Source organism: Prionailurus viverrinus, chromosome C1, assembly GCF_022837055.1.
Source record: "Prionailurus viverrinus isolate Anna chromosome C1, UM_Priviv_1.0, whole genome shotgun sequence".
Lineage (NCBI taxonomy): Eukaryota > Metazoa > Chordata > Mammalia > Carnivora > Felidae > Prionailurus > Prionailurus viverrinus.
In genome coordinates this window covers 33,790,714-33,817,174 of record NC_062568.1, presented here as the reverse complement: position 1 = coordinate 33,817,174, position 26,461 = coordinate 33,790,714, and the positions used below count along the sequence as shown (strand labels likewise).

Genomic DNA, 26,461 nt, shown 5'->3' with positions numbered 1-26,461 from the left:
TCATACTTTATTCATATACCTAAAGGTAAAACATAAAATGATACAACTTCTAGAAGAAAATGTAAGAAAAACAATTTGCATGACCTAGGACTAGGGTAGGAGTTTTTAGGTATGATATCAAAAGCACTAATCATAAAAGAAAAACTGGTAAGTAGGACTCTAACAAAATTAAAAACTTCTGGGGGTGCCTGGTTGGTTCAGTCGGCAGAACAAGCAACTCTTGATTTTAGGGTTGTAGGTTCAAGCCCCACATTGGGTATAAGGATTACTTAAAGTTAAAAACAAATAAAAAACTTCTGCCATGCAAAAGATAATGTGCAGAGAATAAAAAGACAAGCCACAGATGGGGAGAAAATGTTGTCAAAAAATATTTTGATAATGGGTTTGTATCTCAAAAAATTTATTTGAGAAATAAACCACCATTTAATTAAGAAAACAAACCACTCGATTTTAAAAATGGGCAAAAGATATACACATGTTGAAAATATGTTCAACTTCGTTAGTCATTGAGGAAATGGAAATTGAACCACAGCAAGATACCACTACACATTTAGTAAAATGGCTTAAAAATGCTAACAATATCAAGTGTGGACAATGGTGAGGAGCAACTAAGAATGTCATACAATCTTACAGATGGACATGCAAAATGGTAGAGCCACTTTGGAAAGCAATTCGGCAGCTTCTTATTAATTTACCTAATAAATAATGCCACAATCACACTCATAAGGGTTTATCTGAGAGAAATGAAAATTTTGTTTTCACACAAAAAGCTCTATGCAAATGTTTATACCTGTTTTATTAATAATCACCAAAACCAGGAGGACCTGGGTGGCTCAGTTGGTTGAGCATCTGACTTCAGCTCAGGTCATGATCTCACAGTTAGTGAGTTCAGGCCCCATGTCAGGCTCTGTGCTGACAGCTCAGAGCCTGGAGCCTGCTTCAGATTCTGTGTCTCCCTCTCTCTCTGCCCCTCCTCTGCTCATGCTCTCTCTCTCAAAAATAAAAAAAAACTTTAAAAATTAAAAAAAAAAATCACCAAAAACTGGAAACAACCCAAATGTCCTTCAACCAGTGAATGAATAAGCAAACTCAGATGTATCCGTTTGGTGGAATGTTAGTAGGTTACATAAATGAATTATTATTTTTTAAACAACAAAACCCACTTATTTCTCACAGTTCTAGAGGCTAGGAAGTCCAAGATCAAATGCTGGAAGATTCAGTGTCTGGTGAGGACCCTCTGCCTAGTTTGCTGATGGCTGTCCTGTTGTATCCTCACATGGATGATAGAGAGAGATCTTGTGTCTCTTTCTCTTTTTCTAAGAGCATTAATCCCACCCTCAGGACTTAGTCTAACCCTAACTGCCTTTCAACAGTTCTACCTCCCAATACCATCATGTTGGGGATTAGGGGTTCAACATATGAAATCTAGGGGTGAGGGTGACATTTAGTACATGGAGCATTATTTCTGCTACATCATGTTTTCCTAAAGTTTGTCAATGAAAGATTGAGGGAGGTATTGCTAGCCTACTACCAAAGCAGTGTCACGAAAATGTGTTTTTTTAGGCTTTTTTTAATGTTTTTTTTTTTTATTTTTTTTCAACGTTTTTATTTATTTTTGGGACAGAGAGAGGCAGAGCATGAACGGGGGAGGGTCAGAGAGAGAGGGAGACACAGAATCGGAAACAGGCTCCAGGCTCTGAGCCATCAGCCCAGAGCCCGACGCGGGGCTCGAACTCACACACCGCGAGATCGTGACCTGGCTGAAGTCGGACGCTTAACCGACTGCGCCACCCAGGCGCCCCTAATGTTTATTTTTGAAAGAGAGAGCACAAACGGGGAAGGGGGTAGAGAGAGAGGGAGACACAATCTGAGGCAGGCTCCAGGCTCTGAGCTGTCAGCACAGTGCCCCATGCAGGGCGGAACTCACGAATTGGGAGATCATGACCTGAGCTGGTCGGGACGCTCAGCTGAATGAGCCACCCAGGCGCCCCTATTTTTAGGCTTTTGAGAAGGAACCAAGTAGAGGAGGAAGGTGCGTAAGTGAAGGAGTAAGCTCCCTGGGGAGATAGTGGGAATGAGAGCATGCCTGTGTCTGTATAAGGATAAACAATTCCAGAGGCGCCTGAGTGGCTCAGTTAGTTAAGCCTCCGACTCTTCATCTTGGCTCAGGTCATGATCTCATGGTTCGTGAGGTGAAGCCCTGTGTTGGGTTCTGTGCTGACAGCACGGAGCCTGCTTGGGATTCTCTCTCTCTCCCTCTCCTCTCCCACCTCTCAAAAAATAAATAAACTTTAAAAAAGAATGAGCAATTCCACATATAACTATTTATTCAATTTGTTCTTCCTTGGGGTCTTCTCAGGACATCATTATCAACCTTTCAGTAACCTTATTAATTTAAAACAGTAGGATACTTTAGATAATCTTCAAGACCAGGCTTTATCTTTATAGCTTTTTCTAGGAAGTCTGTCATCCCAGAACTGAAAAGAACTTTCTGAGTTACAAATGAATTATTGATTCATGTAACAACATGGATCAATCTTAAATGCATCTGGTAACTGAGAGAGGTTAAACCCAAAAGGGTGGGACTCCATTAATGTGACATTTTGGAACAGCAAAATTATAGGTATGGAAAATATATCAGTGGTTGCTAGCGGTTAGGAGGTGGGGGGAGAGGTTGACTAGAAAGGGGAAGCATGATGGAGTTTTGAGTTTTGAGAGCGAGGAGAGTGTTCTCATGGTGGGAGACTAAGACTAATAACTTGTCAAACCCCATATAACTCTACACCACAAGAAGTGAATTTTACTGTATGTAAATTAAATAAAATCAACCAGGATGCACACAGAACACAAGATAGAATGCAGACTGGCACTCATGAATCTAACTGCATTACAAATAAATCAAATAGCCACACGGAAGCAGGTAGAGAAGAAAGGGGCTGATCTAAGTAACTTTGGAAAACAGTGTTTTGACTGGGTACTGTAAGGCTAAGGCATAAAGAACAGTACTCAAGCAATATGCTCTAGTTTTAAATTGTGTTTCTCTTTGGGCATGGGTTAGCAAGTTTTAAAACGACTTTATGCAGTATACTAGGGTTGAACAAACAAATAGATACATTGTAGATAATGAAAGTCAGGGCTCCAACAGTCAGAGAAAGAAGTTAAAAGTCAAGAAAGGACAAAGGGTGGAATAAGCTGTGGTGCTAATTTGAGTGACAGTATCAGTAGGAACTCATGTTTTGTTTATTTATGTATATGCAAATATATATACAGATAGATAAAGAAATATAGACATGTATGTATATGCATGGATTGGTATATAAACATGTATTTTCTAGCTCTACCTTTTGAGAGGAGCTATCAGCAGCGATACCCTAGCATTTGATTTTAAATACCATTCTTTCATAAAAAGGAACAGGACTGCTTGGAAAAGGGGTTAAATCTGTGGTGAGGCAGGGAAAATACAAGATGAACTTGGAAATCTTGCAGTGACAAAAAGTAAGGAAGTGCTAAAAAAAAAAAAAAAAAGGAAGAAGGGACACAGCAGCTCCTTCATGATCTCTGAATGGCCAAAGCTAGAACAATTTTATTGCTCGAGCCATAAAATGACAACAGTATTGAATTATAACCCAAAGGATAGAACAAATATCCATAAGCCCACACTGATATAAATACACAAATGAACAAATCCAAATAAATAAATGGGAAAAAACATAAATTTCTCCCTACCAAAGAATTCTAATTAATAAATGAGGAATATGGAAAGTCACTGTTAAGCACACCGCAATAATAACTGCTTCTGGTGAGACAAACTAGCTAAAATTAGTGAGTGAAAGTTTAAGGAGAAACAGGATACTTGCAGAGCCTCAAAGTATCTCCCCCCCCCCCCCCCAATATTTAATAGTAGTACAGAGAGGAACACAGAAATATTTTACTGGAGAAATCTAGTAGACATCACCTAAACAGGTGATGGACCTTAACTTTAACAGTTATAAGACATACACATTGTGTGCACCCCCAGACCTGATACACTCAAGAAGTACACAACGTCACTTCTATAGTATTCGTCTCAAAATGAAGAATCTTGACCTAATCATGAGAAATCATGACAAACCCAAAATGAGGGGCATTTTAAAAAATAACTGACCAGCAGTCTTCAAAAAATCCCAGGGTCATGAAAGACAAAAGCTGAGGAAGGAGTCAGGACAAGTAAATGCAATGTAAAATCCTGGATTGTATCCTGGAACAGAAAAAGGACATTAGTGGGCAAACTGATGAAATTCAAATGAAGTTTGTCGTTTAGTTAATTGTTTAACACCAGTATTAATTTCTTTGATTTGATCATTGTAGCATGACTATGTAAGAGGTTAACATTGGCAAAAGCTGGGCGAACGGTATACGGGAACTCTCTGTGCTGTTTTTGCAGCTCTTCTGTAAATTTAAAATTATTTCATAACACAAAATTGGTAAAAATCATTTTGGGTAAGATGAAAAATTATATGGTTGCCTTACCTGCAGAGGTAATAAAAGGTATTAATGTTGCTGGTTTCTTGTGTATCCTCTCAGTACTTATTTATATAAATACAATATTCTTATTTCTCCTGTTTCCATGTACCTTGCTTTTTTCATTTAAAATGTATTCTAGAAACTTTCCATAAATACGTAGATTTCCCTCATTTTCTTTTCAATGTATTTCTTATCTTATAGTTAGATGCTGAAATTTCTGTCTTGACCCACTGTTGTCAAAATGTGCAGGAGATGGAATCAGATTCAAAAGCAGGACTTTGAAGACAGACCCAAGTCCCAATAACCATTCTGTCACTTACTGGCTGCATGGCTATCTCCTATGGGAACACAACTGCATCTTAAGGTTACAGCATGAATGGGGGAGGGTCAGGGAGAGAGGGAGACACAGAATCTGAAGGCTCCAGGCTTTGAGCTGTCAGCACAGAGCCCAATGTGAGGCTCGAATTCACGGACCGTGAGATCATGACCTGAGCCGAAGTCAGACGCTTCACCGACTGAGCCACCCAGGCGCCCCTTATGTATCATCTTATTAAGACAAAAAGAGTATTCCAATCTTGGGAAATGTAAAATAGAGCTGCAGCAATATCACCATAATCTTGATTGTTCTGAAATTCGGTCACTAGAACAATCTGAAAAGCTACTTGGCCACAAAATTTAGTTGGTAAAACTAAGTGACAGAGACCTTGTAAAGAAGTGTTGTTACTCTAGACTGATGGAAATAACAGATTTATTTTCTCAGCCCTGAGTCAAAGCACCAGTTCAATAAAAAGTCCAAGACCCCTTCAAATTCTAATCTCTATGTAGAGAGCCAATACTTTACCAAAAGGTCTGGACTGCACACATCAGGTGCTGGACTGGTTAGTGAACCTGCCATTCTTTTTTCTCCATTGTACCAGCTCTTGCTGGTATGAAAACTTTGAGTTTTTGTGTTTGCATTTCTCTATCCACAGAATACATTTCCAAGGAGAAGTGGTTGCAAGTAACTTTGCTATCATTTTTGTAATCGCAATGGCAAATCATTGCCAGCTTTGGAAGAAAGTAGATGCCTTTTTTTTTTTTTGGCCTACAAATATAATATATATAGAATATATATATTATATATATAATATATATATATGCATATATAGTCAAGAGACTGAGAAATAGCCTCTGTCTGTAGAAGCATTCATTAGTTCACTCACTTAATAAAGAGGACTTACCAAGCATTGTAAGCCTGGCTGTGTGCCGGGCATTGTGCTTGGTGTTGAAAATAATAAGCTCAAAATAAGAACAAAACTCCCATCTTTAACTTACAGCCTAATTAAGGGTAGATAAGACACACTGACAGTTATAATGCAGTGCAGTAAACTATGGGAGCAAATAGAATGGCTTCACAGAAGGGGCGCCTGGGTGGCGCAGTCGGTTAAGCGTCCGACTTCAGCCAGGTCAACGATCTCGCGGTCCGTGAGTTCAAGCCCCGTGTCAGGCTCTGGGCTGATGGCTCAGAGCCTGGAGCCTGTTTCTGATTCTGTGTCTCCCTCTCTCTGCCCCTCCCCCGTTCATGCTCTGTCTCTCTCTGTCCCAAAAATAAATAAAAAACGTTGAAAAAAAAAATTTTAGAATGGCTTCACAGAAGAGGTTACATTTCTGTTGGATTCACCAGGCAGACTAGAGGAAGGGCATGCCTGGCAGAGGATACACAGCCTGCACGCACAGAAACATGCTGGTATGCTTGAATTCAAGCTTTCTTGGGGTGACCAGGTGCAGATATGGCTGGTGGATTAGGCTGAAGTCATAAGCAGTTTCTATTTCTTCCTGTTCAGTGGAAAGCTACTAGTTCAAAGGGAGAACTATTAAATGGTTCTCTCTTTTTTTAATGTTTTTATTTAGTTTTGAGAGAAAGAGAGACCAGCGCAAACACACATGCAGGGGAGGGGCAAAGAGAGAGAGGGAGAGAGAATATCCGAAGCGGGCTCTGTGCTGACAGCAGAGAGCCCAATGCGGGGCTTGAACTCACAAACCAGGAGATCATGACCTGAACTGAAGTCCAACGCAAAAAGACTGAGCCACCCAGGTGCCCCTATTATATGTTTTTAAGCAAGAGACAGAAATAATTGGATTTACAGTTGACTTTCAAACAACATGGGTTTGAACTGCATGGGTCCACTTATATATGGATATTTTAAATAAATACAGCATAATACTCTAAATGTATTTTCTCATCCTTACGATTTTCTTAACATTTTTTCTTTAGCTTACATTATTGTAAAAACAGAAAATATGTTAATCAAATCTATTTTATTTGTAAGACTTTAACAGTGGACTATTAAGCATTCTGGGGTATCAAAAGTTATACATGAAGTTTTGAACACATGGGGTTTCAGGGCCACTAACCCCCATGTTGTTGTTGGGTCAACTATGATTTTTAAGATCACTCTAGCAGATATATAAAGGTTGCATTGGGAAGGGTGATCAGAAAATCAATTAGAAGTCTAATGTGGTATTTTAGTGAGAGAATATATGGTTTTCATGGAATCTCAAGCTTTTGATGACTGAAAAGACTTTTATCAATGGGTCAAGACATATAAAAGCCATTTATCACTTGAAAATCAAGAGTGAAATCAGACAAAATCTTAGGCACTTAAAAAAATAAAAACAGACTTTTTATATAATGAACTCTCAGGTATCCAAGACTGATTCTCTAGCAGATGAATTCGTTTATTGAAGAATTCAGATTCTGTTCTCTAACTTTGTAATTGCTTAAGTTCTTATATGGTTTTCCAGGTGGTAGAAAGAGGAAAAGAAATGAAAAACAGTAAATTTAATCAATTGGCTCCCTGACTGTTGCTTAATACGCAGATTCAGGAAGGTGAAAATGCTCATTACATTGAAGTGTGTGGATATCTGTGGAGGGCATACACATATAGCTCATCTCCGCAGATAAATCAGACATCATTGAAAATGTACATACTGAGAGAATAATTGGCTCTTTGTGTTGATGCTCTAAAGTACTCTCCCACTTTTCCTATTAAAAGCTTTATTTGGTCCCTCCACCTGAATAATGTATGCAGGGCTCATTTCTCTTTTACCAGACGGGCTCACAGTTTAATGAATACATCTTACAGCTGTGGTTTGATAGACATTCTTTCTATCTCATGTTGAAGCTTGGCTATCAGAATTATCAAAATAGCCAGATCATTTCAGTCAGGCACTTGCTTAGCAAATGAGGACTCATCTGGAATTTGACTGCATTCATTTGAGGGCTAAAGTTATTCTCAGCTGCGCCCCCAAGGAGATAAGAGAAACGCCTTAATTGCCCTGATGGTGGTAACAGGTGTTCTCTTCAGCTACCTAAATGCAAAGCCATGTTGTCTTTTCACTGGAGGCTTCTCGTCAAGTGTGAGTTCCCAGTCTTACAGCAAAACAACTCTAAAACAGCTGCAGTATTATTTTCAAATCTTTCTTCTTTCTTGGCTATTTATAGCCCTATTTAGAAATACCTATTCACTTCCCGGTTGACAAGGCAAGAAATAGATTATGCTGATGAAACAAAAGACAAGCGAACAGAAAACATGACTTTTACTCTCCGTCTGGCCATGGACGAGGATGAAGAGGCCCTTGGGTTTTCCTTCGAGAGAAGAATGTTTGAGTTTGTATTTTTAACATTTTTTTAATGCTCATTAACAAAGTCTGTTGTATTTTCTTATCGTTCAGAAATTACTTGTTACTTTAGTCCTCCTAAAACTAAAATCATTTTCTAATCATGGATTTCTCCTGTTACAGGGTATGTTTGCCAAATTACCTAAGTGCCGCCGGTTCACCCAGGTAGAACCAGTAATTCTGCAAAGTAGACAGGACAATCCGTGAGGTTGAGTGGGAGGAAACTACATATCCCGGCATGCCTCGCTCGCGAGCACAATGGAGCCCTGTCGTCATCCGGGGTCACGGGGCTGAGCGTTCCTTACGCACCGCCGGATTCCGGCCTGGGTCCCGCCCCGGGCGGAGGGCCCTCCTGGGCCGGGAAAACTGCAATTCCCGGCATGCGCTGCCACGGATGCGCCTGCGTACAGGAGCTACCGCGCCGGAGCGGGTTGGTTTAAAGCGCGTTTAGTTCCATGGAAACCCGCCTACCTGCTGCGAGACAGAGTTACAGGCGGACGGATGGACTGTGGGGTAAGGGCGACCGTGCCGTGGACCGGTTAATCCGGGAACGGAGGTGCTGGGCCCTCGGGGGAGAGCTGGCAGCTCACATAAGACCACCATCACCTGTCCCTTTTGCCCTTTCTCCTCCCTGGCAGAGTTTAGTCTCGTTCTCTGGACGTCGGGACCCTGATTTACGGCGCTTCTGTGCTTGATGCGAGTGAAAACCGTTTAGGAGCAAAGTTTGCATTGGCCTGGCTCTAGCTGAGGGAAGGAGGATAGCTACCAGAGAGGGCCTCCAGATGAGCCCCAACACCACCTTTTCTTTATGTTTGGCTGGAGGTTATCGGTTCCTAGAAAAGCCATTTTGACGTTTTTGTTTGTTTTTAATTATAATTAATTAATTATAACACCGGTTATATTCCCTGATCTGTTTATTAGAATGCAGGTGTCAGGAATTGGCTTTCGTTCATTGAAGTTTCCTCAGTGCCTGGACAAAATACATGTTCGTTAAATTTTTCCGAAATTTCTTCCTGTTTGTTTGCCATCTGCAGTGTCCCATGCACTGTGCTAGGCTCTGAAGATAGGGATTAATCTGACCCTACTGGGGAGAAGCTCACAGTCTGGCTTGAACACCCACCCACTCCTCATGTCCCTGACTTGTGAGTCTTGGAGCACCCAGGACTAGGTCCCTTAATCCTTTCTGTTCTCTGTTAGGCAGTCTTGTGCCTTTACACGCTACATGTGTGTTGAGAATTTAAGAATTTATATCTCCAGTCCACAACTCTCCCTTGAACTCTGTATCTACAAGCTCAGTCGTGTTGGTCGTCTTTCCGGTTTTAAATTTTACATTTCCAAAACAACTCAATCTTCCGACTAAGACTAAAGCTAATTCTTCTGAAGGGCTTCTATTGTCTAAATAAATGGCAGCACCATCTTCCAATTGCTTCCTTGCTCTCATGTTTCATATCTAATTCATTAGCAAAACCAATCTTTAAAATATGGTTGGACTCTGACCACTTCTTACTATTGTGTTGCTATCTATCACCCTGGTCCTATCCACCAGGCACCACCTGCCTGGATTACTGTAGCAGCTTCCCAACTGGTCTTCCTACTTCTGTGGTTGTCCTCCTACCGTCGTGGGAGGGTATCCAGAGTGATCCAGTTAAAGTAAGTTAGATCACAGCATGCCTCAGCTCTGTACCCCCCAATGGCTCTGAGAGTCACTGAGAGTAAAGACCAAATCTTTCCAATAGCCTTTCAGGCCTAATATGATCTGGTCCCTTTATTACCCTCTGACCTCACCTCCTGTAGTTCTCTACTTCACTTACTCCTCTCCAGCCAGACTGACCTCCTTACTGTTTGTGAAGATCTTTGTACTCATCGTTCACTCTTTCTGGACTTCTCTGTCCCCGAGATGTTTACATGACTCACGCCTCCACCTCCTTCACAGGTCTTTGCTGAAATATCATCTCAGTGAGGCTTTCTTTGATCAGTCTGTTTAAAATGAAAGCCAGCACCACAGCTCTTATAGTATCCTCTTTCCTACTTTATTTTTCTCCATTGCACTATCAGCAATAAACAAACTATGTATTTTACTTAATGTCTGTGCTCCTTAGTTGGAATATAAGCTTCACGAGGGCAAGGATTTTTGTCTGTTGACTACTGTATTTCCCAGTGCCTATAACAGTTTCCAGCTCATGGTAGCATTCAGGAAATATTTGTTGGCTTTATGAGTGAATGAAGACAGTATTACTGAACACATTATTTTCCAACGGTTGTGATAACATCAAGTCCCTAGCCTGTTATTTTAGAACCGACAGCATGTAGTTGTACCTATTGCCAGGTGTAGGAATGGAGCCTATGTCCACTGAAGCAAGTGTCCCTATTTTTTTTTTTTTAAGAATTTATGTTTCAGTTATCTCTACACCCAATGTGGGGCTCTAACAACCCCAAGATCAAGAGTCGCATTCACCACCAAGGAACCCCACGTATTCCCTTTACAGTCACCTGGCTTATACCAGGATATTACTTATAATATTAGTCTTATTCATGCCATCCTTTCAGTGAGGTAACCTACTTAGAAGCTCCTTAGAAATACTCTCCCTGGAGTGGAAAATGGGTGATGGGCATTGAGGAGGGCACCTTTTGGGATGAGCACTGGGTGTTGTATGGAAACCAATTTGACAATAAATTATATTATAAAAAATAAAAATATGCTTATTTACAGTTATAAAAATAAAATAAATAAAAAAACATTTATTAAAAAAAGAAATACTCTCCCTAAATTAAGTTGATGATAATACATTTTTAAAAGTAGCTATGAATGAACATTTTTAAAAACTAGAAGTGATTTTATTACTGTTACGATCAAGTATCAGGACTTAGGTTCAAGACTACAGTGATATTTTCACCTTTTCAAAAGCAGCAAAGCACACATAAGTCAAGCCATAGTCTCTTTGCTAGAATAGTAGCAATTGGAGCTATATTCTTTTCTTGTAAGACTGTTCTTAGACTATGAGCTTTTGAGCTATGACTTCAGAAGATCTGCCAAGTGGCCAGTGGATTGTGTGTGGGAGCCTGCCAAATAAGGGAAGACAGACGGGTATGAATAACTGTAGTGAAATGAGAGTCTCCCAACTCAACAGATTTACTGGATCCCAGGTAGTTACCTCACTCTTTCTTTTTTTTTTTTTTTTTTAAATTTTTTTTTTTCCAACGTTTATTTATTTTTGGGACAGAGAGAGACAGAGCATGAACGGGGGAGGGGCAGAGAGAGAGGGAGTCACAGAATCGGAAACAGGCTCCAGGCTCTGAGCCATCAGCCCAGAGCCCGACGCGGGGCTCGAACTCACGGACCGCGAGATCGTGACCTGGCTGAAGTCGACGCTTAACCGACTGCGCCACCCAGGCACCCCATCTCACTCTTTCTTTAACAGGCTGCCAGGTACTCAGGGACTCTCCCTGGTGGATATTAAGGCTGTCTCCCTCTTGCTATTCATCTACCATTGCTTCCTTGGGCTTTCCTGACCTTGACATTTTTTTTTTTTTTTCTCTTTCCTATTGTAGGGAAGGTTTGTGGAGGGATGGTTTTCAGCTAATCCTGACACCTGTTTTTAATCTCCAAAGGGTAGATTGGCTTGTTTGCTTTTCTAGTCAACTTCTTGGATGACTTGATCATGCTCATGAGTGATTCACTAAGAATATTTCAAGAACGCTGCCATGTTCACTAAGAAGCTTTATCCCTGCCTGCCATCAGTCTGTCCCAGGCACCTCAGTCTTCCCTTCCTTTGGGTGAATTTTCTGTAAATCTCTTCCCCCTCAGAGTCTAGGGGCCAAGTTTATTTCTTCCTTTTTGTTTACTTTTTTCATCTCTGGAAGCCTGAGGAGCTCCAGCGTAGATCAAGTGGGTGTGAGTGATGATGCAAATCAAATTCTTACTCAAACATATATGGACTTCCTCTTTTTTTAAAAAATGAAGCAATTTAATTTGAATTGTTTTCCATTTTGTTTTCATGTCTGAAAGAGCCTACATACTGTAAAGTAAATGTGAGCATTTTATACATATAGGTACCTTACGGACATGTCAGCATAACCGTGATTTTTTTCAACAATTACATGCAGAAATTTTAGGTGGCAACCTATATCCCATTCAAAATATGTGGGAAGCTTGTATTCCATTTCCTGTATTTTTTCCCCTAAATGGACTAATGTTTGTATTAGTATTTTGTGCTCGGCTTCTGGTATAAATAAATAGGGATCATCCTTTGTATTATAACCGGATACTTCAGCCTAACAAGTTGTTAAGGAAGTTGTCCTCCTCCCACTTCCCAGCACTGCTTGTCTTTTCTTTTATGGCCTCCTTCTACTTGTTTCTCCACCAGCTATTGCCTGGGACTACTGTGTATTAGGAATATCTTGTTGCAAGCAACAGAAAAAAGTGTTTAAAACAAAAGAAAAAGTTTATTTTTCTTAAATAAGAAGTTTGGATGTTACAAGCTTTGAAAAAAAAAGGCTAATCTGAGTTTCTCTTGCCTTTTCCTTGTGTTTCTCAGATGCTGGTGATCTCTGGCTGTTTATATCTAAAAGTGAGGTACTGCATGACTGACTGAAAGAGAGTTCTCAAAACTCTGGGCTTCATATGGGGAAAGAAAGGACAGGTGCCATCATTTCAGTTTTTTTAATGGCAAAAACAAAACCCTTCCCAGAAGCTCCTTGCAAACTTTGTGCCCAAAGCCTCATTGGCCAGAATGTGTCATATGGGTGTGCCAGTTGCAAGAGAGGCTGGGGACATGAACTTTTCAGCTTCTGTTAGGGAGAGAACAAAGGAGCCAACTATGTCTACCCCAAACCTTATTAAACACCTTTTACATTTTCTCCTCACTTCAGGCCTAGTTTATCTCTAGGTGGACAGTAAAGAGACAGCAGGTGACAGAAAATGCAATGGAGGGTAAATCCATGTGGTGTTTCTCCATTGTTACCGTTCCATTTTCTCCCTACCCCACACTAGTGGTGGTTTCCCCAACCCTAGCCCTAGTTTCATGGAGGCTCTTCATTCTATTACCTGAGAAATACTATCCTGGTTCCTGTGGTAACATGAGCAGGAGTCTCCAAATCTGGCTTTTTTCAGAAACATAGATGAACCTTACTTCAAATCTTTGTATATACCTAGGCCCCTTTACTACCTATATGTACCTTTGTCTTTCCCTTCAGGAAAAATTGAAAGCATGGAAGGAAGTTAATAATGAGGTTCTCTACCCCCATATTCTTAAACTGATTGTTAACAGAAAATATTTTTTAAAAATTGAAATTATATGTGTCAGAAATGCTTTCTATTTCATAGAGGAGGATAAAAGGGAGAAATCCTGGTCAGAAGCACTAAAGTAAGAGTAAAAAGAAAATTTGTACCCTTTGACCTTTATCATTCCTTATCCCTCCCTCCAGACCATTCTATTCTGTTTCAGCCTTTTTTTTTTAAATTCCACATATAAGTAATATCAGAAAGTATCTTTCTTTCTCTGTCTTGTTTATCTCAGTTTAGCATAATGCCCTCTAGATTAATCCATGTTGTTGTGAATGGCAGAGTTTCCTTTCTTTTTACAGCCAAATGATATTTTATTAAGTATACACATCCACACACATCCACATGTATATGTATATATGTATATCACATTTTTTTTATCCACTTATCTGTTGAAAGATAAGGATATGTAGGTTGTTTGTCTATCTTGACTATTCTGAATAATGCTGCTCTGAACATGAGTGAGCAGCCACTTCTTCAAAATGATGTCTTTGATTCCTTTGGATATATACCAAGGAGTGGGATTGCTGGACCATATGGTAGTTCTATTTTTAAATTTTTTGAGGAACTTCCATACTGTTTTCCATAATGACTGTACTATTTTATATCCCCACCAGCAGTGTATAAGGCTTCTCATTTCTCCAAATCTTCACCAACATTTGCTGTCTTTTTGATAATAGCTACCCTAATAGGTGTGAGGTGATACTCATTGTGGTTTTGATTTGCACTTCCCTGGTGGTTAATGATATTGAGCACCTTTTCATTTATCTATTGGCCCTCTGTACATTGTCTTTGGGGGAAATGTCTATTTAGGTCCTCTGCCCATTTTTTACTTGGATTCTTTGCTTTTTTGCTATCGAGTTATATTATGGACATTAATGCCTGATCAGATCAGTGGTATGTAATTATTTTCTACCATTCTGTAGGTAACCTTTCAAATAAGAAGTTCTGAGGATCTAATGTACAGCATGGTAACATAGTGATCTGTTGTATAGTTGAAAGTTGTGAGTGGGTCTTAAGCATTGTTACCCCATAAACACACAAAGTTCACTATATTATCTATGTGGGGTGATGTGTTAATTATCTTGATCGTGGTAACCATTCTACAATGTATATGTATATCAAATATCACATTGTCCACTTTAAATATATTCAATTCTATTCTAAAAGTTTAAATTCAAAAGTTTATATTCAAAAGTTTAAAAAAAGGAAGATGGAAAAGAAAATAGGCCATCTCTGGGACCTTTGGGAGGAAGATAAAAAGTGATTGGAGAGCTATTTCAGGATGAAGATATGTCGTTGATGGCTGTAGCACTGTTATATTGGCAAGAAGCTCATCCTTTTCATAGCTCCTCACCATAATTCTTGCCCCCTTAAATCTTGCCATCAGTTTTCCCACTTCTTTAATTCTTGCCTTGAGTGATGGAGACGACCTTCAGTGACTGGGACACTTCGACTGCCTGGGAGGTGAGGGGGAGAGATCTAATTATACAGTAAATAGGGGAGAAAACATGTGTTCCTAATATCTGAATGGGATCTTTATGAACATGTTTCCGTAGGGATACCATTGCTAGTAATGGTTAAGGTTTACAGGCTGGTTACTATAGAAATGTCTATACAGGATGGAGTTGCAGGAAAATGTCCTTAAAGTTTCTTTCCATCAGTGATCTTGTCATGAACTTTGGGTCCATGATTCACTTATATGTTAAGACTGCTTCTTTGTTAATTCTGTCTCATTTGTCACTAACATTTCAAAAAGTAGTCTTGCTACTCGTTACTCTTAGACAATTTGGGGAGAGAAATCTGGAAATTTTATATCAATAGCTATAGAAGAGTCTTTGCTAGGCTATGAAGTTAAGTTTGCGAATTATTTTTTAAAATTGCTGCTTTGGTGTAGTTAGTACATTTATTTTATAATAACTGCTCAGAGGGTGCCTGGGTGGCTCAGCTGGTTAAGTGTCCAATTCTTGGTTTTGGCTCAGGTCATGATCTCACAGTTTTGGGAGTTTGAGTCCCACGGTGGGCTCTGCACTAGCAGTGCAGAGCCTGCTTGGGATTCTCTCTTTTGCACGTGCACGCTCTCTCAAGAGAGAGATAAATAAATAACTCAGAAGTCTCAGTATAGGATTTTTTTTCTGATAGGTTGGTTGGAATATGTTTTATTCCTTTTTAAATTTATTTATTTTGAGAGAGAGATAGAGAGAGAGAGAGAGAGGTCATGGGAAGGGGTAGAGAGAGAAGGAGAGAGAGAGAATCCCAAGCAGGCTCTGTGCTTCAGTGCATAGCCAGACTCGGGGCCTGATCTCATGAACTGTGAGATCATGACCTGAGCCAAAACCCAAGGGTCAGATGCTTAACTGACTGAGCCACCCAGGTGCCCCAGGTGGGAATGTGTTACAATCACAGTGGCTGGTAATGAAAGAGTGATAATTCCCTCAGCCAAGTCATAGGTCCTCGTGTGTGTCTAAAAGTAGCAGATAGGATAGACTAGATTATGATGATCGGACTAGTAGTTTGTTACAAAATACTCAACAATCTCAGTGGATGATAACAGCATTAAGTTTATTGCCCATTCACCATGGATGTCACGGACGGGTCATAGCTCTGCTTCATGTCTTCTTCATCTTGGCACAGGAGGCAGGCCCTGTCTGGGTGTTGCCCATCTCATGGAGGGGGAGAAAGAAGGAGATGATGAAAGACAAGTTGGCTCTTAAAGCTTCCACCTGCATTAAATTGACCAAAGCAAAACACATGGCTGTTCCTGAGCTCAACAGGACAGGGATGTATAATTCTCCCATAAGAAGGGGCAGTGACTGTTTTGAACCATAGTAGAACCTACTATACTAATAATGTGATTTTAATCTCAGGTGCATATGGAAACTGCAATGTCCAGACAGGTCCTCTCTCCAACCCACATCAATGCTACAGCTTCTGAAACGTTCACGGTACTTCAACAAAGGATGAGAATAGTTGAGGAACAGACCAGTTCTCTGAGGGATGACCTAATAATGTTGGACTTTGGTGAAAAAAGGTAACACGTGGAAAATGAACTAGATCTTTGTAAGTTGAAGAATTTTGCTTCACTGGTTATTAATAAGGAGTCGAATTACAGATGGTTTGGCTGATGAAATAGGTGTTTATGAAAGAATTGAGAAAAAAACAGTTTCCATTTGAACATTAATTAGAAAATATTTGCAAGATAATTGTTATCGTGTAAGAGGTACTACCACTATTACCCTAAATAAATATTTAAATTGTGCTAATTAGGTGCACAAACTTTGATATCCTGTTCACCTTCAAATCTTGATTGAAAACAAACATGGAATTTTTTGTATAATTAGAAAAAACTTGGTTCTTATTTTTTAAATCAGAAATAGTCTTTGATATTAGTTAAGGTGAACATTTAAACTTGATTCATGCCATTGAAATAGTTTTCATTTTCTTTCCCCAGACTTACTGTAAATTAAAAGAAAGGCTTTAAGTCTTTAAAAACCATTTTTCCCCAATGGCTAAAGAAGATATTGCCATTAGAAGTTGGATTATCAATGGCCTGAAGAATCTGGGTGACTTAGCAGCCAATATCAAATTTACTGGTGTGATTTTCTTTAAGATTACGTACATATTTCCTTTGTGTTTCTCTTGAAAACCTGAAATAATTATAATTGGTGTTACAGCAACCAAAAAATGAATAATTCTTCACTTAAAGATTAAATCTGTACAGATGTTGAGTATGTTAGAATAAAGTAGGAATGTTTAGGGGCACCTGGGTGATTCAGTCAGTTAAGTGTCTAACTCTTGATTTTGGCTCAGGTCATGATCTCACAGTTTGTGGGTTCGAGCCCTGTGTGGGCTCTGTGCTGACAGCGCAGAGCCTAGAGCCTGCTTCAGATTGTGTCTCCCTCTCCTTCTCTTCCCCTTCCCTGCTCGCACTCTTTCTCTGTCTCTCAAAAATAAACATTAATTCTTAGTTTATAGATTCAGCATTTATCATGTTTTAGGTATCACATAAAAGTTTACAAAAAATTACATTAAAAGAAACAACCATTTTTTTTAAGCTTCTTCATATAATTTTTATTTTTTTTAATTTTATTTTATTTTTTATGAAATTTATTGACAAATTGGTTTCCATACAACACCCAGTGCTCATCCCAAAAGGTGCCCTCCTCAATACCCATCACCCACCCTCTCCTCCCTCCCACCCCCCATCAACCCTCAGTTTGTTCTCAGTTTTTAACAGTCTCTTATGCTTTGGCTCTCTCCTATTCTAACCTCTTTTTTTTTTTTTTTTTTCCTTCCCCTCCCCCATGGGTTCCTGTTAAGTTTCTCAGGATCCACATAAGAGTGAAACCATATGGTATCTGTCTTTCTCTGTATGGCTTATTTCACTTAGCATCACACTCTCCAGTTCCATCCACGTTGCTACAAAAGGCCATATTTCATTTTTTTCTCATTGCCACGTAATATTCCATTGTGTATATAAACCACAATTTCTTTATCCATTCATCAGTTGATGGACATTTAGGCTCTTTCCATCATTTGGCTATTGTTGAGAGTGCTGCTATGAACATTGGGGTACAAGTGGCCCTATGCATCAGTACTCCTGTATCCCTTGGATAAATTCCTAGCAGTGCTATTGCTGGGTCATAGGGTAGGTCTATTTTTAATTTTCTGAGGAACCTCCACACTGCTTTCCAGAGCGGCTGCACCAATTTGCATTCCCACCAACAGTGCAAGAGGGTTCCCGTTTCTCCACATCCTCTCCAGCATCTATAATCTCCTGATTTGTTCATTTTGGCCACTCTGACTGGCGTGAGGTGATACCTGAGTGTGGTTTTGATTTGTATTTCCCTGATAAGGAGCGACGCTGAACATCTTTTCATGTGCCTGTTGGCCATCCGGATGTCTTCTTTAGAGAAGTGTCTATTCATGTTTTCTGCCCATTTCTTCACTGGGTTATTTGTTTTTTGGGTGTGGAGTTTGGTGAGCTCTTTATAGATTTTGGATACTAGCCCTTTGTCCGATATGTCATTTGCGAATATCTTTTCCCATTCCGTTGGTTGCCTTTTAGTTTTGTTGGTTGTTTCCTTTGCTGTGCAGAAGCTTTTTATCTTCATAAGGTCCCAGTAATTCACTTTTGCTTTTAATTCCCTTGCCTTTGGGGACGTGTCGAGTAAGAGATTGCTACGGCTGAGGTCAGAGAGGTCTTTTCCTGCTTTCTCCTCTAAGGTTTTGACGGTTTCCTGTCTCACATTCAGGTCCTTTATCCATTTTGAGTTTATTTTTGTGAATGGTGTGAGAAAGTGGTCTAGTTTCAACCTTCTGCATGTTGCTGTCCAGTTCTCCCAGCACCATTTGTTAAAGAGGCTGTCTTTTTTCCATTGGATGTTCTTTCCTGCTTTGTCAAAGATGAGTTGGCCATACGTTTGTGGGTCTAGTTCTGGGGTTTCTATTCTATTCCATTGGTCTACGTGTCTGTTTTTGTGCCAATACCATGCTGTCTTGATGATGACAGCTTTGTAGTAGAGGCTAAAGTCTGGGATTGTGATGCCTCCTGCTTTGGTCTTCTTCTTCAAAATTCCTTTGGCTATTCGGGGCCTTTTGTGGTTCCATATGAATTTTAGGATTGCTTGTTCTAGTTTCAAGAAGAATGCTGGTGCAATTTTGATTGGGATTGCATTGAATGTGTAGATAGCTTTGAGTATTATTGACATTTTGACAATATTTATTTTTCCAATCCATGAGCAGGGAATGTCTTTCCATTTCTTTAAATCTTCTTCAATTTCCTTCATAAGCTTTCTATAGTTTTCAGCATACAGATCCTTTACATCTTTGGTTAGATTTATTCCTAGGTATTTTATGCTTCTTGGTGCAATTGTGAATGGGATCAGTTTCTTTATTTGTCTTTCTGTTGCTTCATTGTTAGTGTATAAGAATGCAACTGATTTCTGTACATTGATTTTGTATCCTGCAACTTTGCTGAAGGAGAAACAACCATTATAAAATCAGTGGTCTTTATCCATCTGATAATAGTCTCATCCTCAATACCTAACGGTGCCTTCTAAATGTAAATTTGGAGAAGCTAATGGATGCTTGTTAACTAAGGATCTAATTTTCATTCTTGGTAGAATGTTACACTGACCTGATGGTTGGGATTATCATAGTACATTGCATTACATAATATTGTTAAATTGGGATCTTTGTCCAGAGGCCAATTGGAAGCTCCAAAATGTTTAGAAGAGGCTTTGAGCCAGAACATCATTAGTCCTATCCCAAAAGAAGTAATTTGTTCAGGAAAAACGGATATTCTGTGGAAGAACTGTGAGTTTCTGGTAAATCGAATGTGCCGTCTGGAAAGCCTTATCCAGTCTTTGAAGATGAACATCTTTCGTCTGCAAACTGAAAAGGATTTGAATCCACAGAAAACAGGTACAGAGAGGAGAGCATCATCAGAAATTTGATCCTATATGGGTGTTTAATGAGTTTTTGATCCTTTTCTTTTCCTGATCTTCTTTCAAATGCTTGATGACCTGTTGTAGACTCTGGGTCTGGAGTTCTCTCTTGTTCAGCAAGAAAGCGGTATGCAGGATTAAAAATGCGAGAGAGGCTAATGTCCAGGAGGGAACAAGAGCCCTGAGTAAGGGTCCTTTTGCAGTTTTTATTAGGATCAGAAGGCTTACAAGCTTGATGGGCGTGCAGAGAGACGATGAAATTGTGAACATTATCTTACGGGCATGGGGAGAAGGGAATTTTGGAGATTTGTGGTGTTAGGGGTTTGGGTCAATACAAAACAAAATCCTGGTGCTGGGTGGAAAGTCTGTGGGGCAGACATGAGGCCCCACCTCTGTTTGCCTAAAGTGGCCTGGGGGACAAGAAGTGCAGAGCATGCTACCTCAGGGCCAACAAGGCACCTTTCTTTTGCTAATTAGCTGCGCTCTGAGCAACTTTGCCCTGCTGTGGCCTATAGCCCTGTTTACCTTTTTACCTAATTTGGTCCTTCCTTCAGGTGAAAGCAGCTTTCTGCTATTGTACTAAGTTGGCGGGCATTTCTGCCTGAATACCTAATCTTGTTTACCTCATCTTGGATGTTTTCCTCCTGAGATTTCCTTATTCCTATACCTTTATCCTATACTGGGGGCCTTTGCCCCAATTACCTAACCTTATTTACCTAATCTTGTTTACCCAAACTTGGGTGTGTACATCCTATGGCTTTCTAATTCTTTATGCCTTGTTAACCCATGTGCAAGCTCAGGAAATTCCTAAGCTTATACCCCACAATGACCCTTCTCTGCTGTTGGGTAGCTCTTCTGAAGGATCAACTGAACGCAATACAGGAGAAGCATACCAAGGACCTGAAGCTGTTGCATCTTGAGGTGATGAATTTGCGCCAGCAACTAAGAGATGTAAAAGAGGAAGAAGACAAGGCACAAGAAGAAGTGCAAAGGTTGACTGCTACCCTGGAGGTTGCCTCAGAGACCAAGGTTTGAATCCAGATTTCTGAAATACAGATTCACTATTATCTGTTAACTGGAGGAGGCAACAGATCCATAAAATTGAGTTAAAAATAGGTGATGTGAGGATTCTTGACATTTCAAAGTTATCTACATTGATAACGTAAACCATTGTGTGCCATCAGTAATGTAATATTTATAGAGCCCTTACCCTATACACATGAAAGTGAAAGTCCAGAGATAGAAGTAGTGTCTCTGCTCTTCAACGAGCTTACATGCTAGGTGGGAGAACAAGGAATAATGTGAAGTACTAAATAGAGAAAGAATAAGGGCATGGGAAATGATAAAGGGCAGTGTGGGACAATCAGTGGATATTGAAGAGTAAGTGTTTCACGTTCAGGGGGTTTGAGAGGGTGAGTGTGCCCTATGTAGAGAAGGGGAAACTTCAAGAAAGAGATAAGACATGAGCTGAACCTTTAGAAGCTAAGATAGAGAGGTGAGGACATTTCAAGGAGTACATACTGAGGCAGGAAAGCATATAGAGTAGGATAATAAACTAACAATTTTGTTTAACCTCCTAGGGCTGCGCAGTATCATAGATGGTAAATATGTTATTGTGTTTAATTAAAAAAAAACACACATGACATAGGATATTATTGTCCCCATTTTAGTAATAAAAGTATTGGGGCCCAGAGAGAATTCATTTTCTCTAAGATCACACTTCCTTGTCTTCTTACTGTTAACCCAGGTTTGAAGTTAGATCTTTCCACTGGTACAGTTAGAGGAAATGCACAAACTAGGCTGACAGCAGTGAGGATTTGTTTGGGGCAAATAAATTGGAACTTAGTTAGAGATCACATGGAGGATTTCAAAATCAAAAATAATCAATAGTTGGGCTTGATCCTATGGAGGGTGATTAACATTTTTGATAAGGAAGAAACATATCAAAAACAGGCAAACTAATCTGGCCAGTAGTGTAGAGTTTTGGGAAACCAGTTAGGAGTCCATTGTATGATTTGGGGCATAAGCCTTATTAGGTCTGACTTAAGGTTGTGGCATTTTGAAAAGAAAGATACTGTGAAAGATACTGTGAACAAAGATAACACTAGAATATGGTGTTGGACAGGAGCGGAGAGTAGGAAAGAAGGCAAAGATGACTGAGGTTTTACATGTTGGATTGTGGTGCCATTAATAGTGATGTAAAAGAGAATAAATAGTGAAAGCTGTGTTTGTTTTTGTTGTTGTCTTATTTATTTTTGAGAGAGAGAGAATACATGTGTGCAAACAGGAGAGGAGCAGAGAGTGGGGGACAAAGGATTTGAAGCAGGCTCTGCGTGGACAGCAGAGAACCCAATATGGGGCTTGAACTCATGAATTGTGAAATCATGACCTGAGCTGAAGGCAGATGCTTAACCAACTGAGCCACCCAGGCACCCCTGAAAGCTGTGTTTTTGATTCTCAGTTCCTAAGCATGGATAATATTTGAGGCTAGAAGAAATAGAATACTTGAAAAAAAAGCAAAAGGAATATACCCTGTAAGGAAGAGTTCTATCAATTATACCAGGTTTTCTCATTATTGAGTGTTATGTGTAAAGTGAATGCGAAGTTCACTTTAAGAAGTTAATCACTTCTTTGGTCTAAAAGGGAAAATGAAAGAAGTCATGAATCAAAGTAATCAAATAACCTTCTTTTTAGATATCTCACCATAATTACTTCAGACACAAAATAGGTATTTATAACCATATTCAGAATAGCATTTATAGGTTGTTAGAAAAGAGTCTAGATTTCAACTGATGTGCCTATAGACAGTTTCTGTCATTTCAGATTGTTTAGAACCTTTTCTCTTTGTACTTTTAGAAGAATGCAGCCATTATTGAAGAGGAACTGAAGACCACAAAACGTAAAATGAACCTGAGAATTCAAGAGGTAAGATAGAAAAGATGCTAGCGGGTGGAGGGGGCGTTGGAATTACTAAGAGGACGTCAAGAAAGTAGAAAAAATGAAAAACTTTGAAAAAGAAAATGTTACTATGTAGTAGGAAGACTTTTAAAATATACCACGTGAAATTCAAATGAAAGTGGCTGCCCTTATTTGACACTAAGAATTCTTTTTGCCTCAATATGGTCATACAACCAGAAATACAATAAGTGCTCTGTGAACTACAAAGGAAATTAGTTACCACATATTCATATGCTAGAGCTAAGTGAACACCTTCATACAAAGACCTTTTAAACTAAAGTATTTAAAACAAAAAGCTTTTAAGAAGCCTGTTCATCTAATTTTACCTTGAAACCTCCATTTCAACATAAGTTTTAGTAGATAACAGATTGGGAATTGTGAAGTAGGTGGCTGCTAAAAGTTGCTGGACTAAAAATTGGCAGCTGAAAACAGTAGAAGAGCCAGGAGAATTAGTAATCCAACATACCCTGGCCTAAAAACCTCAATATTCCCTAACAGAATAATCATTTATGTTAATGCAAATCAAGAGGGTCAAATTATATTTAAAATATTCTATTACATAAAACAGAGAAGTAGATACACTTTTTAGGAAAAATTTCAAGAAAAGTTACTTTTTTATTTTTTTAAATGTTTATTTTGAGAGAGAGAATGAATGAGTAGGGGAGGGGCAGAGAGAGAGAAAGAGAATCCCAAGCAGGCTCTGTGCAAGCGCGACGTGGGGCTCAATCGTAAGAACCCACAAGATCATGACCTGAGCTGAAACCAGAAGTCAGACGCTCAACCTACTGAGCCATCCAGGCACCCCTAAAGTTAATTTTTAAGTTATGGATTTTAGTGCTTACAGTGAGAAGTATAGCTATCTGAAAAATTCTCTTATATATATTTTATTTGCTACTAATTATTGATAAAAGCATGATTGTTCATAGTTCGAATGTGTTATGTTTAGCATATTTTTAGTTTTCAGATATTTTAGTAGACTATTTTTTAATGTGATTTTTTTTTTTTTAATTTTAGAGAGGGAGAGAGTATGTGCAAGTGGGGGAGATGGGCAGAGGGGGGGAGAGGAAGAATCTTGAATCTTAAGCCAGCTCCTTACTGAGTGTGGAGCCCGATGCAGGGCTCGATCCCACCACCCCTGGGATCATGACCTGAGCCAAATTCAAGAGTCAGACATTCAACCGACAGAGCCACCCAGGTGCCCCAGTAGACTTTTTTTTTTTTTTTAAGAGAAGTTTCACATTTATAGAAAAATCACACAGAAAACAGTTCTCATAAACCTGTTCTTCCTATCTCCACAGTTTCCTCCCTTATTAACGTCTCACATTCGTGTGGTACATTTGTTACATTTGATGAACAAATATTGATAAATCATAATTAGCTAAAGTCCACAATTTATTTTAAATTCACCCTTTGTTGATTACAGAGGATTAAAAACGGCCCCCCTCTCTTCCTGAGCCCCTAGCAACCACTGATCTTCTCACTGTCTGTAGTTTTGCTATAGTTGAAATGATTCCGTGTGTGGTTATTTTGGACTGGCTTCTATCACTTAGCACATGCCTTTAAAGTACCTCCAAGTCTTGTCATGGTGTGATAACTCATTTTATTGCCTAACAATATTCCATTGTATGGATGTACCACAGTTAGTTTATACATTCATCTATTGAAGTACACCTTCGTTGCTTCTAAGTTTTGGCAATTGTGAATAAAGCTACTTGAAACATTCATATGCAGGTTTTTGTGTGGACATGTTATCTACTCATTTGGATAAATACCTAGAGCACAATTGCTGGATTATATGGTAAGCTTTTGTTTACCTTTGTAAGAAACTGCCAACATGTCTTAAAAAATTACTGTACCATTTTGCATTCACACCAACTAGGAATGAGTGTCTGTTGCTCCACATTCTCACCAGCAGGTTGTCAGTGTTTTGAATTTTTGCCATTCTAATATGTATGTGGTGGTATTGGTGTCTTGTTTTAATTATAATTCTCTAATGAAATAGGATATTGAGTATCTTTTTATATGCCTGTTTGCCACCGTATATCTTATTTGGTGAGGTATCTGTTAGATCTTTTGCTTATTTTGTAGTTGGGCTGTTTGTTTTCTTATGTTGAGTTTTAAGAGTTCTTTGTGTATTTTGGGTATTAGTCCTGTATCAAATACATGTTTTGCAATTTTTCTCCCCTTCTGTAGCTTATCTTTTGCAGAGCAGAAGCTTTTAATTTTAATGAAGTCCAACTTAACTTTTTTTTCTTTTGGAGATTATACTCTGGTGTTATATCTACTAAGTCATCACTGAACCCAACATCACCAAGATTTTTCTACTGTGTAATTTTTGGAAGCTGTATAGCTTTTAAATGCTTGTTTGTGTATGTATGTATGTATTTAGAGAGCAAGTGGTGGGGGGGGGGGGTGGGGGGCAGAGAGAAGGAGACGCAGAATCCCACACAGGTTCCTTGCTGTCAGCACCGAGCCTGATGTGGGGCTCAAACTCACAAACTGCAAGATCGTGACCTCAGCTAAAACCAAGAATTGCACACTTAACTGACTGAGTCACTGAGGCACCCCACAGAAACCTTATAATTTTGCATTTTACATTTAGATCTGTGATACTGATGGGGTTTTGGAGTGCTGGAGGGGCTCTAATTGTCATAGCCATTAACCCAGGAAATAAATGAGGGAGAAGCCCTCACATCTGTTAGGAGGAAGAACAGTAAGAAAAAGTCTATGTCCCTTTTGTTAGGAATGGCCTGTCTTTCCTTCAGAAACCTGAGTTCTATCAGGAGGAGGCCTGTTTAGACATGCAGTTTGTCAGGAGGGAGTTTCCTAATCAAACATGTTTGGGCCAAACACATTCTGCAAGAGACCTTTAGCTCCAGGTCCTGATTTAGAGTCATGAAGGCCTGGACCTAGGGTAACTCCATTTATTTGCCCTATTTCCTGCAGGAGAGATCTGTTAAATCCTACTAAGGCCATGCAATATTACAGGAGATCAGTCCTTTCTTAAATTTTGCAATCCGAATTATTTCCAGTGGGTTAAAAGGGCATCCCAAGGAAGAGTCCTTGAGGACTGTAGAAGAAGTTCCCATGTTCCCAGACAAGTAGGGAAGGACCATTACTAAAAAATCCCCTGACACCTGGGTGGCGTCCCACGCATAGGATATGTCAGAGGTTCCTGAGGTGTCAAAACGACCTGAGGCATCCCTCGAACGAAATCACTATGGCCACAATATTACCTTGCCACTGAGGGCAATACTCCCCTGGAAGGCCCCATAAAGGGCCCCCAGTGGAAGGGATGCCAGCATCCTTCCAGTTCCTTGTTGCATCCTAGGCTACAAATAGGTGCCCGGTGTATGGACCGAAATACCATACCCTGAAGGCTGTGCCCTAAAAGGCCGTGCCTTGAAGAACATGCCCTGATTGTCATGCCTTGGTTTACCTGATCTTTGAAGAGCATGCCACAGAAGCTATGTTTTAGTTTCTTGAGGAAAACTGCTGTGTTTAACCCATGGAAAACACTAGAAAAGTTTTACGAGAGGCAATTACCCAATTTTGTAATTTAGGTAGTTAGTAGAGGACATTGACTAAAAACAGTAAAGATAGAAATCCG

General features: G+C 39.5%; 1 protein-coding gene across 6 annotated transcripts in view; it reads left to right on the top strand.

Annotated features, from left to right (window-relative positions):
• The first annotated feature begins 8,546 nt into the window (after positions 1-8,546).
• CCDC150 (coiled-coil domain containing 150) overlaps positions 8,547-26,461 on the top strand; it is a 107,689-nt gene continuing 89,774 nt past the window's right edge. For 3 of the 6 annotated variants that reach the window (XM_047872330.1, XM_047872329.1, XM_047872334.1), the window contains exons 1-5: positions 8,547-8,676; positions 16,312-16,475; positions 19,650-19,870; positions 20,744-20,922; positions 22,750-22,818. In XM_047872330.1, coding sequence (XP_047728286.1) covers positions 8,665-8,676; positions 16,312-16,475; positions 19,650-19,870; positions 20,744-20,922; positions 22,750-22,818 — 645 coding nt within the window. In that variant the 5' untranslated portion in view covers positions 8,547-8,664. Of the gene's footprint in view, positions 8,677-16,311; positions 16,505-16,914; positions 17,038-19,649; positions 19,871-20,743; positions 20,923-22,749; positions 22,819-26,461 lie in introns of those variants that run through there. The other 3 variants (XM_047872331.1, XM_047872332.1, XM_047872333.1) reach the window with 3 other exon arrangements.